Raw genomic sequence first — 16,231 nt, forward strand, 5'->3', positions numbered from 1 at the left:
AAGTTTTAAGGCTAAAGAGAAAAGAAACCCATGCTCCCTATGAAGAAGTAACTTAGGGCCAATAGTAGTTCTCACCTAACCAAGAACTGTGCTGCCTTCCTAAGACACATTGGGAAACGTCCAGGGGCTTGTTTGGCTGTCACAGACAGCCTCACTGAGGAAGTGGTAATGGCATTGATCACCAAAGGGTCAGTGATTCTAAATGCTTTTCAGGACACTGGACAGCCTTGCCCAAGAATTGTTAATGCCTATAGCAGTCTTACTAAGAAATACTGGCAATGGTTGACTGAAATTTTCCAAGAACCCCCTCTTTGAAAGATGGAACAGTATTAGAAATCCTAGAATGAAAACTTGGCAGTGTCACCAGACAGGAGAACCAGTTCCAAACTCAGATCTGGCTCCTCAACACATGAAAATCGATGCTGGAGAGACAGGTGATGATGGGAAAGGAAAGCTTGCTTTATTCAGGAAGCCGGCAACCTGGGAAGATGGTAGACTAACGTCTCAAAGACCATCTTCTCTATCCAGGGCAAGCCCAAGGGTTTTAAAAGGGAAGGCACGGGAAAGGGGAGGGGGGCTGCATGCAGGAGAAGCCGGTGTCCAGGCAGCTACTCCTGAGTGGACATGAGCCTGGTGCCTGCTGGCATCCTAGCAGCTGTTTTCAAATGGAGTCAGGCCTTATCTTCTGGGAAGGTTAAGTCCTTCACGCCTCAAAGCCAGTGGTCTACAAAGCTCAAAGAAAGTAAGTCGGGTCTGCTGCAGGTCAAGGGACTTAGGTCAAGAAGCAAAGAATGCATAAGCTTGAAGCAGTTTAACCCTGAAGACCAGCTGGAGTGCTGTTGCGAAGGAGGGTACAGGATGAACAGAAGCCTCTGGGCACCACCTCTCTCCCTAGGAGCAGATGAAGGAGGCCCAAGAATCCAGGAGTCAAGTGGCCTCAGGGTCGGGCACTCTCAGTGACATCAGTTAAACAGTTACGCAGTTCTCCTTTTTCATTCCTGTTAACTACCATTCCCATATAAGACCTGCTTAATACAGAAGCTAGAGGGGCGCCTGGGTGGCTCAGTGGGTTAAAGCCTCTGCCTTTAGCTCAGGTCATGATCCCAGGGTCCTGGGATCGAGCCCCACATCGGGCTCTCTGCTCGGCAGCGAGCCTGCTTCCCTTCCTCTCTCTCTGCCTGCCTCTCTGCCTACTTGTGATCCCTGTCTGTCAAATAAATAAATAAAATCTTTGAAAAAAAAAAATACAGAAGCTAGAGTGGATCAGTGAGCAGTGGTTAAGGGCACAGTCTTAGAAACTAGAGGAACCGTGGGCGCCAGGGTGGCTCCGTCAGTTAAGCCTCAGACTCTTGGTATCAGCTCAGGTCACGATCTTAAGTCAAGAGATCGAGCCCTCTGTCTGGCTCGGCGTTAAGCAGAGACTGCCTAAGTTTTTCTCTCCCTCTCCCTCTGCTCTTCTCCACCTCTCTAAAATAAATAAATAAATCATTAAAAAAAGAAAAGAAAAGAAAATAGAAGAACCAGGGAGTTCGAATCCTGGTTCATCCATTGGAGTTACATAGCCTCTCCAGGTGTTGGCTTGTTTCCTCAGCCGGGGAATAACTCTTAAACCTGCCTGTTTCTAAAAGGGGAAGAAGGGCAACCCTCCTGAGTGTCTTCTTCCTCTCAGAAGTTACTGATGTAGGAAAGATGCTGTGGTTTAAGTATTGAGCATGAAAGGATTTTTGATTCTCAGCTCAGGTCTACTGGTCTCTTTTGAAAGTGTTACTATGATTTTGCATCTGAAATCTTCTACCATGCAAATAATTGAGGGTTCTCGAAACTGCTGTCATAGCAATAGTTAAGGCAGCTCTGGTTCTCTCTTCACCTCAGCCCAAAATACTTCCGGGCTGGCAAGAGATTGAGCTATTGTCCTAACACTGGATTCAGATGTAGCACCATTTTGTATAAGAGAACGCCAGTTTAGATTAATACGAATCAATATATTCTTGCATTCACTGATGGTAGACTATAAGGTAGTATCTTATCGGGGATAAGGCTGGATGGTAGTCGACAGGGAAATATTTAGAGATATAGCAGCTGAAATGAAAAGGAAAAGGAAGAAGCATTTATTGAGCCTGGCACTCTGTTTGCTATACTACGTACTTTCTGTACCTTGAAGGGAATAGTACAAGAGCTTCCATAATCACCCTGGGAATAGCCTTTGAAAACATAGTTTGCATGTGATCTCATTACCTGGTATTATATAAACATTTGTTTAAGAGATCTTTAAGATACAACCTCATTGTAGATTTCAGTGGCAACACGTGCTTAAGCCAAAGTAATCCAACCACAGTAAAAATGAGAAAAAGTAACTTTCCAAGTAGCAAAAATGAGACATTTGGACAGAATATTAAACTAAAAGATTGGTAGTTAAATTCAGTTCTTAGACATAAGGTATTAAAGAGATGGTATATAAAAAATAGTATATGAAATATACACAATTATGTGTTTAATAGTATAAATTAGAACAAGGTGATATGTAATATTTTTCCATATTTTATCCTGCCTTATGACCCTTACCTCACGGTTATACTGAAAACTAATTGAAACCATTCTTGGGGCTAAAGAGAAAAGGGCTAAAAGGCTAAAGAGAAAAGAAACCCATGGGGCTACCTGGTTTGTTGGGCGGACCCTCAATTAAGAAAACCCTTATCTGCTTTGAGATTATGACCTTTAAGAAGGGGGGAGGGGAAAGAAGTTCTTCAATTTCAAATTCTTCCAGCCCATTATAATTAATTAGAAAGTATAAGTCTGAAGAGTAGCAGTAATTTTATTTTATTTTTCCCAGGAAGGCAGATTATATCAGCATATCCAGGAAATCTAAGAAGATTAGGAGCTGTATAGTGGAGTATAATGTGAGTTAGGGGACCAGCTCTGGTTGAACATCATTTATATTTGTGTCCTTTATTTTGAAAGATTTCAGTTAACACTGGAAATGTTATTTTTGAAGTTGCAGACTCAAACACATTTTTTGATTATAAGTTATATAAAAGCTCATCAGCTAAATTGACAATTATATTGCTATTTAAGCAGGTGAGTACATGCTATATTCTTTGAAGCATAAGTTCTGAGTAGTTAGCCCTAATGCCATTTAAGACAAAAATGCCTGCTGCCTCTTATATCCCCTTACTTTGTACATAGATCTTATCCCGTTTTTTTTTAACCAGTCCTGAGACTTTAGAAAATTTGTAGCTCACAGAATACTCTCTGTTCTGATTGATACCTGTCTGGGAGGGCATATGAAATTTTATTTGAGTAATGATCCAGTAGTTCCTTCAAACATTACGTTTACATGGCTGAATGAGAATCCTGAGGAATCTGGATTAAGACGTGGTAAAATGTACCTTCTGGAGAACATCTGGAATGCAGTTGGTTTAACTTCACAATCTACTTGGCAGTGGTTAATATCTATAGCTCCAAATCTAATCCTATTTCGTAAAAGTGATGTAAAATTATCAATATAGTTTATCAGTAGGTAGGTAATCGTGATGCTCCTCTTTAGGTTTTCTGTTTCTTTAAAAGAATTAAATCTAATGATGCCATCACAGTCTATTGATCCTTTATTACTTCCTAAACATAAAATTTATTGCAAAGAAGTTGAGGGCTTAAAATGACCTGATAAAGTGATCTTTTACATTTTCTGAGAACTTAAATTATGTACTCCTGTTTACCTTTTTTTCTTTTGTATGAGCCACAGATTTTGACTGAAGAACTCTACACACACACACAGCCGCAAAGTGAGGCTTAGTTGTAAAGTTCAAGAGAATCAGGGTAGAGGTTTTCCTCAGAATTGCTTTGATGCTTTTTATCATCCTTAAAAGTAAAGATTTATTGGGGTGCCTGGGTGTCTCAGTGGGTTACGCCTCTGCCTTTGGCTCAGGTCATGATCTCCGGGTCCTGGGATCGAGCCCCATGTCAGGCTCTCTGCTCGGTGGGGAGCCTGCTTCCCCCTCTCTCTGCCTGCCTCTCTGCCTACTTGTGTCCTCTCTGTCAAATAAATAAATTAAAAATCTTATTTAAAAAAAAAAAGGTAAAGATTTATGTTTGAAAAGTAGAGAAGAAAAAACAATGAAAAGTAGAGAAGAATGCTGACCTCATCTATTACCATCTGTGTTCTTAAAGGGATAAAGACATTTTAAGAGTTAGATTTTTTTTTTCAGTAAGGCTAAATCTTTTTACACTTCACATGTTTTAAATCCCTATTGGAGGGGCATCTCTCTGGCTCACTTGGTAAAATACACAACTCTTGACCTTGGGGTCATCAGTTTGAGCCCCATGTTGGTGTAGAGATTACCTTAGGGAAAAAAAAAAAAGAAAGAATAAGAAATTGCTATTAGACCATTCTTCCAGCCCATTATAACTTTCTGCAACTCTGTGGTAAGAAAACTCCTTAGAAATGAGCCAGCAGAGTGGACTTGAGTAGCGATTGCACTTCTTGACATTAGTATTAACTAGTATTTTATTTTAGTTTTTTAAGAATTTTATTTCAGACAGAGATCGCACACACGTGGGGGAATGTGGGGTGGGTAGAGGGAGAAGCAGACTCCCCGCTGAGCAGGGAGCCCAACATGGGACTGGATTCCAGGACCTTGGGTTCAGAATCTGAGCTGAAGACAGAGGTTTAACCAACTGAGCCACTATACTGTTAACTAGTATTTTAGATGATATTTAATTCAAAATGGGTTAACTGTGTTGTCTTTGTAATTAGGCATCACCTCAAGAATAACTATGTAACTCCTTCCCAGTGTGTATAAGTGCCGGAGCTTACTGAATGGTCTACAAGTGTTTGTCTGGTTTTCCTGTTATCGTCTTTGAAATTATTAGGTTGAACCACAAGAAATTGTCATTTTTAGGTCACAAAAAGTCAAATACTGGCAGTTTCATGGTTCAGGCTACACTTTCGTAGGCTAAATAGACCACTTAATGCGTGTGATTCACTGCTACTGCCATTTCTGATTGAGCTAACTTCTTTCTCGGACGCCTCCACTCGGTCTTCATTCCTCTACTCACCAGCAGTGATTGCCGGTTGCTGGTCAGGCTGAGTTTATTGGAAGAACTGCATTTCACTTGTCTCACACTTTCCCTGTGTCTCCTTAGGCTCCTTCATTCCAACCCCATTCATTTGCCAGTGAGTGCTGTTTTAAAATTAAGTCTCAGGGGCGCCTGGGTGGCTCAGTGGTTTAAGCCGCTGCCTTCGGCTCAGGTCATGATCTCAGGGTCCTGGGATCGAGCCCTGCATGGGGCTCTCTGCTCAGCGGGGAACCTGCTTCCCTCTCACTCTCTCTGCCTGCCTCTCTGCCTACTTATGATCTCTCTCTGTCAAATAAATAAATAAAATCTTTTAAAAAAAAAATTTAAAAAAATTAAAAAAAATTAAAAAAAAATAAAATTAAGACTCAGCTACTCCTACCCAATAAAGGGCCGAACGCTTTAAAGTTTGAAAAATACCTGATTGCTTGGTGTGGTATAGAAGAAAAAGCACTGACAGACTCAGAATACCTTGATCCGCCTCCAGAAAGAGAGGCCTTAGAGAGAAATAATTTAACATCCTTGGGCCTATTCCTTTATGTGTAAAGTATAAACATTACATACTTTTGCTATACCCATCTAAAAGCAGTTAGGATCAAATGAAATTGAGGTGGTGATTCTTTTTTTATTATTTTCATTTTATTTTTAAATTTTATTTCAATTCCAGTGTGACTAGGATGTTTAAACATATGTTTAGGAGAGAATTCTTTTTAATCTAACTTTATAGCTGCCAAGATGAAGGTCGGTGATCTCTGATGTCCATTAACACGTGAGTGGATAAACAAACAGAAAAATGGTGGTGTATCTTTACAAAGGAAAACTGTTCAACAATAATGGGGATGTATAAGTTGGAGATTTTAAATGCCTCTTCCCAGTATCTTCAGGTTGTGGTATGTGAGTGTCGTTTTAGGTGTGTTTTCTTCTGGGACTCTTGTTGGGGAGCAGGTGGTGATGAATAGTGAGACAGATGTTCAGTTGCTTTCATTAAAGAAAACTTGCTTAGGACGCCTGGGTGGCTCAGTGGGTTGAGGCCTCTGCTTTCAGCTCGGGTCATGATCCCAGAGTCCTGGGATGGAGTGGAGAGTTGGGCTCTCTGCTCAGCAGGGAGCCTGCTTCTCTGTCTCTCTCTCTGCCTGCCTCTCTGCCTGCTTATGATCTCTGTCTGTCAAATAAATAGATAAAATCTTTAAAAAGAAAGAAAGAAAACTTGCTTAGAATGACACAGTAATTGAAAAAGTTAAGGTCTGGGGCACCAAGGTGGCTCAGTCAGTTAAGCTTCTGCCTTTGGCTCAGGTCATGATCCTGGAGTCCTGGGATCAAGCTCCGCGTTGTACTCCCTGCTCATTGGGGAGCCTGCTTCTCCCTCTCCCTCTGCTGTTCCCTCTGCTTATGCCTGCTCTCTCTCAAATAAATAAATAAATAAATAAATAAAATCTTTTTAAAAAGGAGGGGGAGGAAAAGTTATGGTCTGTATCCTTAAGATTTCTTTTTTTCCTTGATATTTTTCTGATATTCTTGGAATGAGAAAAAAAAATTTTTTTTTGATAAAATTTTTTTAAGTAGTTGGTTTGTGATGAGAAAAAAGTAGCAAGTTGCAAAATAATAAAGTGGGTGCAGAAAAAAATAATATATACTAATATGCAGGTGTATCACTAAATTTTTTAAAAACCATCTTAAGTGAGATGATATTTGTATACAGTACAGTTCACCAATTTTAAGTGTATAATTCCATGAGTTTTGACAAATGTATAGTCAGGTAACCAGACCACAATCAAGGGATAGAATATTTTTGTCACCCCCCACCTCCAAAAGTTCCCTCCTACCCCTGTCCTGTCAGTCCTCTTTCCACTCCCTGGCAATCATTACTCTGTTTTCTGGATCTATAATTATGTCTTCTTTTAGGATTTCCTGTAAATGAATGCACACAGTGTGTAATCTGTGTCGCTTATTTCATGTAACAGTGCTTTTGAGAGTCATCAGCATTGTTGCAGGTATCACTTGTGTGATCCTTTTTATGTATTCCCTGTCTCCCTTTATCATGCTTCCTCCACCATTCTGAATGTATGGAGGGTATTTACGATAGCATTTTGTGTATCCTTGTCTGCCAATACTCTGTTATTTCTGGTCCGTTTCTGTTGATGGACTTATCTCCTGGTCGATGGGCCATATTTTCCTGTTTGTTTGAATGCGTGGAGTTTTTTATTGTCTGCCAGACGTAAATTTCACATTATCAGGGGCTGCACTTTGTTGTATTCCTTTAGGTAGTGTTGGACTCTGTTCTTCGAATCAGTTGGATCCTTTCCAGACTTGCTTTTAAGGTTTGTCAGGATAGATCCACAGCAACTTTTAGTCTAGAGCTAATTTCGTTACATGACTAGTGTGATCTGAGGTCTTCCCGTTTGGGGAGGTGAAAATACAAACTGTCGCCAACTCCATATGAGCCTGGGAACTGTTGACTCTGATGCTTCTTTCCCCAGCCTCTGGTGGTTTCTTCTCATGCGGACTAGATGGCACTCTGCCAAAGGCTCAGGGGGACCCTGCTGTAAACCCCAAACCTCTCTGCTCCTCTTTCCTCTCCTGTATGCTGCCTGAGAAATCCTAGCCACCTTAGCATCCCTAACACCAATCTCGGGTGTCCTCACCGGACCAGACTAGATTCCTCTCCCTGGACAGCAACTTGGGACCTGCCTCCAGCCAGTCAGGGAGCAATCCAGAGGCTCATGTTTTGTTTTCCTTCTCTCCAACAGCATCCAGCGCTGCCCATGGCCTGGTGTTTGAAAAACATTTTGTATACATTTTGTTTTGTGTGCTTTGTCCAGTTTTCTGTTGTTGATAGCAGAAAGGTAAAATCTGGTCCGGGGTGCTCTATCCTGGCCAGAAGTGGAAGTCTCTTTTTACCTAAATGTGGAGTGAGCATGTATAGATATTTCTGGGGGGAACTTGGGCACAGGGCTCATCAGTTCTCAACATAAGGAAATGTAATGTACTTTAATGCCTCCTTTACTGTTGTGAGACAGGGCTCGTAACTGAAGTGGCATTCTTCAGCGCCCACAGTGAGCCAGTTGAAGTCAACTTGAATTTATTTGCACAAAGTATCAACTTTGGGTTATTCGTAGCAGACTTATCTAGGGTAGCTTTTCGTCAGTGAATGGATGGATAAGTTGGTATTCTAAGGACGTTTGTTAGCCACCTGTATTTCTGAACAACTGATTAACTTATCTTTTGGATTTTATGATATTTGTATTTTGTAAAATGTGAATTTGTTGGCTCTCTAATATACATGAGAAAATAACTGCGACCTTTCCTTGTTTGTGAGTGTCCGTGGTCGAGAAGACCCTGAAACAGTTCTTGGCCCTTTGCAAGCTGATGTTTCAAATTTAGGCTTTCTCTTCAGAACGATTGTTTGGATGTCTAGATTGATCTACCGTAATGTCAAAACCCAGTCCAAATATTTGGTTAGTTAGGAGTTTAAGAAATGTTTGTTTTGACCATTTGTATTTTAGGGAAGATGAATAAACTAAGATTAAAAATATGATTTTATGTTATGGATACACTACTGTTGTCTGATAGAAGTTTTAGGAAGATGGTGACATAAAATCAAATCAAACTTTTTAAAAAAATACCATCTACATTGAAGTCTTTTTTTTTTTAAGCTTCTATTTATTTATTTGACACAGAGAGAACAAGAGAGAACAAGCACAAGGCAGGAGTGGCAGGCAGCAGCAGAGAGAAAAGCAGGCTCCCTGCTGAGTAAGGAGCCTGACTTGGACTTCCAGGCTCAATCCGACCCTGGGATCATGACGTGAGCTGAAAGCAGCCACTTAACTGACTGAGCCACCCACAGGCCCCTAAAATCAAACTCTTAAGAGGAAAATTTAGGGCTCTAATGGCTGTATATCTGGTCATATGTGTAAAATTATTTGCAGTGCAGTTCATTGGAAGGAATATTGAAGATGAGAGACCTAGATTCTAGTCTCACCTTATCACCTGCAGACTGCAGGTGACTGCAGACCAGTCACCACCTTTGTGAGAGTCACCTAATCTATGAAATGAAGAGAAGGACTATGAAGGGATGGTAGAGTGAAAATGTTTAAGGATGCTAACGTGCCAGGACAATGCTAATCGTTAAACTTCATTTTATATGTTATTACAAAACCTGCCGGGAACACCTGCTGTAACAAACCACAAAGCAAGATTTGTTTATATTTCCTACAGTTCGTTACGTGAAAATATTTTGTGTTAGAAATGAAGAACCGTATACAGGACTGATTGATAAAATGGAGATAGATTGCTGTCTTTTTTCCACTCCTTTTTTCTTAGTATTACTTTGTGTTTTCTTCTTTATGATTTTCCAGGCAAAGAGTGTATCCAGCAGTTAGCTGAAAACACGAGGTATTTCAGGAGACGGCTGAAAGAGATGGGCTTCATCATCTATGGGAATGAAGACTCTCCAGTTGTGCCTTTGATGCTCTATATGCCGGCCAAAATTGGGTACGTTCTGTTGCGGGCTATAGACTGGCCTCATTAGACTTAGGGCTCCTGTGGTATTAGACTCAGGCTTGTGTATTTTGTTGGGAAATACTGTCTGGGCCTCACTATGTTAACCGTCGAGGTTTGCTAGAAATTCCAAATTAGTGGATTCCGGGTTAGTGCATTCTAATTTGTAAGACATGTTAACTCGTTAGTCTTTCATTAAATAAATACTGAGTTTAATGCTCTCTTCTAGGAGATTGGGATAGATCAGTGGACAGAACACAAGTATAAAAATCCTTGCCGTTGGGGAGCTTTTGTTCTAATGGGGCAGGAGTCAGACAAATGTAGTAAATAAGTTACATAATTTGTTAGAAGACGTTACATGTTATAGGGAAAAGTAGAGCAAGATATGGGGGATTGAGAGTGTCCCGTGGGCAGGCAGATGACGGTATGAAATGGGGAGGTCAGTGGGGAGCGAGGGAGCGGGGAAGGGAAAATGACATCTGAGCTTGAAGGAGCGGAGTTAGCCACTCGGAGAGAGAAGTTCTGTGCAGAGGCCGGAACACAGGAACATGCTTACCCGATTGAGGAATAGCAAGAAGGTGCGTGGGAGCCGAAACGCAGTGCCCCAGGGCTGAGTGGTCAGGGCGTGTGGTTGCGTGGCTACCCAGGGTGCAGCCTACACCAGTTCCTTCGGTTTGTGCAACTCGTGTAACAGAAAGCCTTGCCCTGGAATCGCTTCCAGTGTATTTGAGAAGTCCGGGTGTAACCAAACCAGAAGACATTTGAAAAGTAATATGAAGTGAGCAAATACAATTACTTGCAAATTAAGTGTATGCAAAACTGCATCAGAAATGTAAAAGAAAGGAGTTATCTGCTTAGTGTAGACTCAGTTAAAAAAAGAAAAAACCACACATCTTTTCAGATTTGTGAGTTTTGACTGGATTTTAAATATAAAATTAGATGAGGATCGTTTCTCAGGTTTAGTGGAATTCATTAAAGAAGCAAATATTTTTATTCATCTTTGAATCCCCAGGGCCCCCACCAGAGTCCCTGGAAGTCAGAGGGCACTCAGTAAATGTTCATCGAAGTGGATCTCCAGGAGGGGAAACTAAAGCGGGGAGCCTAGAAGTAGGGTGATTCCAAAGATGTTAAGAGGGCCGTTGGGAAAAGGTGGCCACTGAGGGGAAAAAAGTTTTCAACAGGAAGGCATATGCATATTTGGTCTTCAGAGGCAATGGAGAGAATGAACCAAAGCAGAGGTGTGTGTAGGGTTTTCTCTCCTTTAAATGGAATTATCGTAAGTAAACAAAGAGTTGTCTGATCTGGAGGACTTAGTCTAGAACTATTTCTTTAGAGAGAACTGGGTCTAACCTGATCTAGAGGGGAAACGACAGTGTGCATGATAATTAAGATTTACAGAGGGTGAGGCAGACGGACGAAAGAACTAGACCATTTGGGAGGGTCTGCTGAAGATGCAGGGTGGTCAGGGTCAGAGGAAGTACTAGAAATTGGGGTGAAAGGCTGGCACTTAGTTACTTGGGTAATTAAAATGGAGGAGGGGGTTTCTTATTCTCAAACAAATGCTTTAAAATGCTAAGGGAAGGGGTGTCTTGCTGGCTCAGTTGTAGGAGTATTGATCTCTTGATCTCAGGGTTAAGTTCAAGCCCACATTGGATATAGATTACTTATATAAACTTAAAAAAAAAAAAAAACAGCCTAAGGGAATCGTCAAGAAACAACATAATTAGCAAATAAAACGAACCTGAAGTTAGAATTGTGTCGTTTAGACAAGATACGTGTATGGAGTAAGGTCCCACGCCACCAGTTTGGCCTGGGGTGGGAAGTCAAACAAGATTGTGGAGTTTGGGCAGTCAGCTGAAGCCTGGGGATGAGGTTGCCTCATAAAACCAAAGGAAACCCTCAATTCCAAAGACGGCATAACACTCAAGTCAGTCAAAAAAAATACCTGTCTTTGGGACACCTGGTTGGCTCAGTCAGAGGAGCATGTGACTCTTGATCTCAGGGTGGTGAGTTCAAGTCCCATGTTGGGTGTAGAGGTCACTGAAATAAATAAACTTAGGGGAAAAACGAAGTGCCTAGTCTAGAGCTAATGCTAGTTGGCCATTCTGCCAGCAGAAAGAAGTCTGTGTTACAGCAGATCCTCTCCATCCTTAATCTTTTTTTTTTTTTTTTTTAAAGATATTATTTGTTTACTTGTCAGCACAGCAGAGGGAGCAGCAGACAGAGATAGAAGCAGGCTCCCTGCTCAGCTGGAAGCCTGCTTCTCCCTCTCCCTCTGGCTGCAGCCCCCCTGCTTGTACACACACACTCTCTCTCTCTCTGTCAAATAAATAAATAAAATATTTAAAATTAAAAAGAAAAAAAAAAAAGAATTGTTTAAACTGCCAAACCTAACATTCAAGGACAAGATTTTAAACTCATGTTCATTTTGAAGCCTCTGAACCACTCTTAGGTGTTAGGTGTCAGAACTCTTTAAGGCTGTAACGGCAAATTAGTTTAGGCAAGCCCTGTTAAAAATAGGTCTCTGACAACTATATTCTTCACCTTTGTGAAGGAGACCATTTGGGAGAAGACCTCTTTAGGATTGAATTGAAGAAGTCTGGCAATTTTTTTTTTTTTTTTAAGATTTATTTATCCATTTGAGAGAGGGTGTGTGTGTGTGTGTGTGTGTGTGTGTGTGTGTGTGTGAGCGAGCCTGAGTGCACGAGCCAGCAGTGGGGAGTAGCAGAGGGAGAGGGAGATAGGCTCTCTGCTAAGCATGAAGCCCGGTGCAGTGCTCCAGTGTGGGGCTCAATCCCAGGACCCCGAGGTCATGAGCCAAAATCAAGACTCAGCTGCCTAACCGACTGAGTTACCCTCAGGTGCCCGTAAGTCTGGCAATTTTTTTTTAAGATTTTACTTATTTATTTGATTGAGAGAGATCACAAGTAGACAGAGAGGCAGGCAGGGAGGGGGCAGTAAGCTGGCTCCCTGTTGAGCAGAGAGCCCGATGTGGGGCTTGATCCCAGGACCCTGAGATCATGACCTGAGCTGAAGGCAGAGGCTTAACCCTCTCAGCCACCCAGGCACCCCAAGGCAATTTTAACTTACAAAGAAGTTAGAGGAGATTCCTAATAGAAGTCTCCAGTGTCTGTATCACCTAAGAGTTTAAATCATTCAGGACCACAAGACCTTTGTGCTGTGGTTTATTACTCTTCCTGGTTTCTTTACCCTGTTTTCCCCTCGCAGCGCCTTTGGACGGGAGATGTTGAAGCGGAATATCGGCGTAGTTGTGGTGGGATTTCCTGCTACTCCAATTATTGAGTCCAGAGCCAGGTTTTGCCTGTCCGCAGCTCATACCAAAGAAATACTTGACACTGTAAGTAGACACTCTCACCTTGATGTGAATATATCTATGCTGAGGAGGCCTGGATATCAGATGAAACTGATCATCTGTTGATCCTGAAGTTCTTTGAGCACCTGAGGTATTAACTGGTAAAATAGCGGAGGAGTATGCAATGCTGCTTAAAATAGTGCTAATTTCCCACCCCACCCACCCAAAAAAGCAGAACCATTAGCATTGCCCAGTAGACCCTGTGTGATCAGGGCTGTGGGAAATTTATGGATTTGTCTTGTTCCACGCTTTCCCTTATTATGGCCTCTACAACTGTCTCACTCTCTTTGTACTCCAGCTGTTTCTGCTATAAGCCTTCTTACATGTTGTTCTGTCTCTCTAGCATTTTCTTTCTTGAGTCCTCTCTCTCCTTGGCTGGCTGACTCCTACAGATTCTTCCCATCTCCACTTAAAGGAAACTTGCTCAAGGGTGTTCCCCAGTCCTCTTGCTTGCCTTTTCCTTGGACTCTTAAGATTATCCCTTAGTAAATCCTTCCCATCTGGAATTATTTGATGGCAGTCTTCTCCACTAGATAAATCTTGAGGGCAGAGAGTAAGTCTCTTCTGCTTGTTCTATATCTCCAGGATGTACCACAGCCAGGCATGTAGAAAGGGCTCATAATTACTGAATTTAATTATGGTCTCTTAATTCTTATCTTGTGATATTCTCTTAACATGCTATTATTTCACATCCAAGACTTTAAATAAGCATTGCCTTCTGGGAGTTTATAGAACTCCAGAATGCGATATCTGAATAAAATTATGGTTGACCTAAACTACACAAGGGGGGTCGTGTAGGGGAGCTAACACGCCGCCCCATCCCAAAGTAAAAAAAATCTACATGTAACTTTTGCCTCCCCCAAAACTTAAGTACTAGTCAGCTGGAAGCCTTACTGTTAACACAGACAGGCACTTAACACATATTTTGTAAGTTAGATGTATTATATACTGTAAGTTATATGTATTATATACTGTAGTCTTACAATAAAGTAAGCTAGAGAAAAGAAAATGTTATTAAGAACATTGTAAGGAAAAGACATTTATAGTACTGTATTTATTGAAACAATCCACATATAAGTGGACCCACACACAGTTGAAACCCTTGTTGTTCATGGGTCAGCTGCAATTGCTAGAAGTACCCACTAATTCCTTGGAGAGTTACCAATCTTGGAGAGTATGAATACATGTTAAGGGTTCATTGTAGCAGTTTAATTGACATTTTTATTTCTGGGCCTCTGAAGACTGATTTTTCGTCCTTATTTCTATAAAACAAAACTTCTGCAAGTATGAGTATATTCTTCATTACATCCTGACCCCGGAAAATTGGATTCCGTTTATTATTACTGCTGTATCTTCCTTTTCCTTTATTTGGATTGTGCCTTTCAGCTTTTCTTCCATTCTCTTCTATTTAGATGTTCAAAAGTTTGTCTTGCCTTAAAAAAAAAAAAGAAAAGTTTATATGGGACCGTTACAGGGCCCCAGGTAGCCGAAACAGTTTGGAGAGAGAGAATCTAAGTTGGAGGGGTCACACCTCCCGGATATGAAACTTACTGCCAAGCGGCAGTAGTCAAGGCAGTGGGGCACTAGCAGGAGGACAGACGTGAGGCCAGTGCTGGAATAGGACTGAGAGTCCCTGAATACACTTGGGCATCTGTGGCCACTTGATTTGCTACAGGAGAGCCCAGACTGGTTAGTAGGGAAAGAATGGTGTCTTCGACGAACGGTCCCAGGCAGCTGGATAACCACATGCAAAAGCATGAAGTGGGAGCCCTACAACATGGGTGAACCTTGAACACATCATGCTAAGTAAAAGAAGCCAGGCACAAAAGACCACATTATGAAATCTCCAGACTAGGCAAACCCATAGGGTCAGAAAATAGACTGATGGTTGTCAGGGCTTGGGAAGATGTGAGTATGGGGTTCCTTTTTTTAAGGTGATAATACTTTAAGATTAGATACTGATGAAAATTGTACACCTCTGTGAATATACTGAGAAGGTGACTTCAATGGCATGTGAATTGTGTCACAATGAAACTTATTTTTAAAAACGAGAAAGGCAGGATTATCGATCAGCTCCGGGGCACAGCTGTCCTAGAATATTCTCTTATTCAAGGACCAGACTCAACTCTATGATTTACACGATTTTCCCCCTAAGAACCCATCTCACCCTGGGATCCAGTGGTTGAGTGTAGATGTTTTGCTAACAGATGGCGATGCTTGCAATGGTCCCTTATTCCTGCTCAAACTGGGTGACCCACATAATGGCCAACTAGCAGTGTCTAGTTAGAGTTTTATGTAAATAAAACCTATTTATCTGAAATATTTGTTATGAGATCAGGGGAAATCATGGACTCTAGATCCCTTTGGGCTACTATGAGTTTTTCTATTCATTTTCTTTTTTACATCAATGAAAAAAATATTCTAAAGTCAGAATTCATAAATGTCTTTCACTTTCTGATCTTAGTAATTCATGTGTTGTTTTAAATTAATAAATCCGGGGCGCCTGGGTGGCTCAGTGGGTTAAAGCCTCTGCCCTCGGCTCAGGTCATGATTCCAGGGTCCTGGGATCGAGCCCTGCGTCGGGCTCTCTGCTCAGCGGAGAGCCTGCTTCCCCCTCTCTCTCTGCCTGCCTCTCTGCCTACTTGTGTTCTCTGTCTGTCAAATAAATAAATAAAATCTTTAAAAAAAAATAAAAAATAAATTAATAAATCCTATATCAGAGGTCAGGGGATAAATGGTTAATGGGTTCCTCCCAGCTGAAATTCAGTCTTAAATTGTTTCCATATGGAGCTTTCAGTTAAACCTTTTCTCAAAGATACCACTGTTCTTTTTTTGTTCTTTTTTTTTTTTTTAATTTATTACAGAGAGAGCACAAGCAGGGGAAGCAGGAGAGGGAGAAGCAGGCTCCCTACTGAGCAGGGAGACCGGTGTGAGGCTCAATCCCAGGATCCTTGAATCATGACCTGAATCAAAGGCAGACACTTAATTGACTGAGCCACCCAGTCGAGCCAAGATACCACTGTACTGAAAGCATACTGAGTCCAGCTCTTTTTTTTTTTTTTTAAGATTTTATTTATTTATGATAGAGAAGGAACACAAGCACAGGGCAGCTGGAGAGGGAGAGGGTGAGCAGGCTCCCCACTGAGCAGAGAGCCCGATGAGGGCTTGATCCCAGGACGCTGGGATCATGACCTGAGCCGAAGGCAGCCACTTAATGACTGAACCACCCAGACACCCCTTAGGTCTAGCTCTTAATTTGCTTTCTATATTTTCCACATTTGGAATGAAGAA

The 16,231-nt window shown here is 41.5% G+C and overlaps 1 protein-coding gene across 1 annotated transcript in view; it reads left to right on the forward strand.

Annotated features, from left to right (window-relative positions):
• Positions 1-16,231, forward strand: part of SPTLC2 (serine palmitoyltransferase long chain base subunit 2) — a 110,811-nt gene that overhangs the window by 87,210 nt on the left and 7,370 nt on the right. Inside the window, exons 10-11 of the mRNA XM_046008510.1 lie at positions 9,426-9,561; positions 12,796-12,925. Coding sequence (XP_045864466.1) covers positions 9,426-9,561; positions 12,796-12,925 — 266 coding nt within the window. The remainder of the gene's footprint in view (positions 1-9,425; positions 9,562-12,795; positions 12,926-16,231) is intronic.

Source organism: Meles meles, chromosome 6 (genome assembly GCF_922984935.1).
Source record: "Meles meles chromosome 6, mMelMel3.1 paternal haplotype, whole genome shotgun sequence".
In the NCBI taxonomy this organism is placed as follows: Eukaryota; Metazoa; Chordata; class Mammalia; order Carnivora; family Mustelidae; genus Meles; species Meles meles.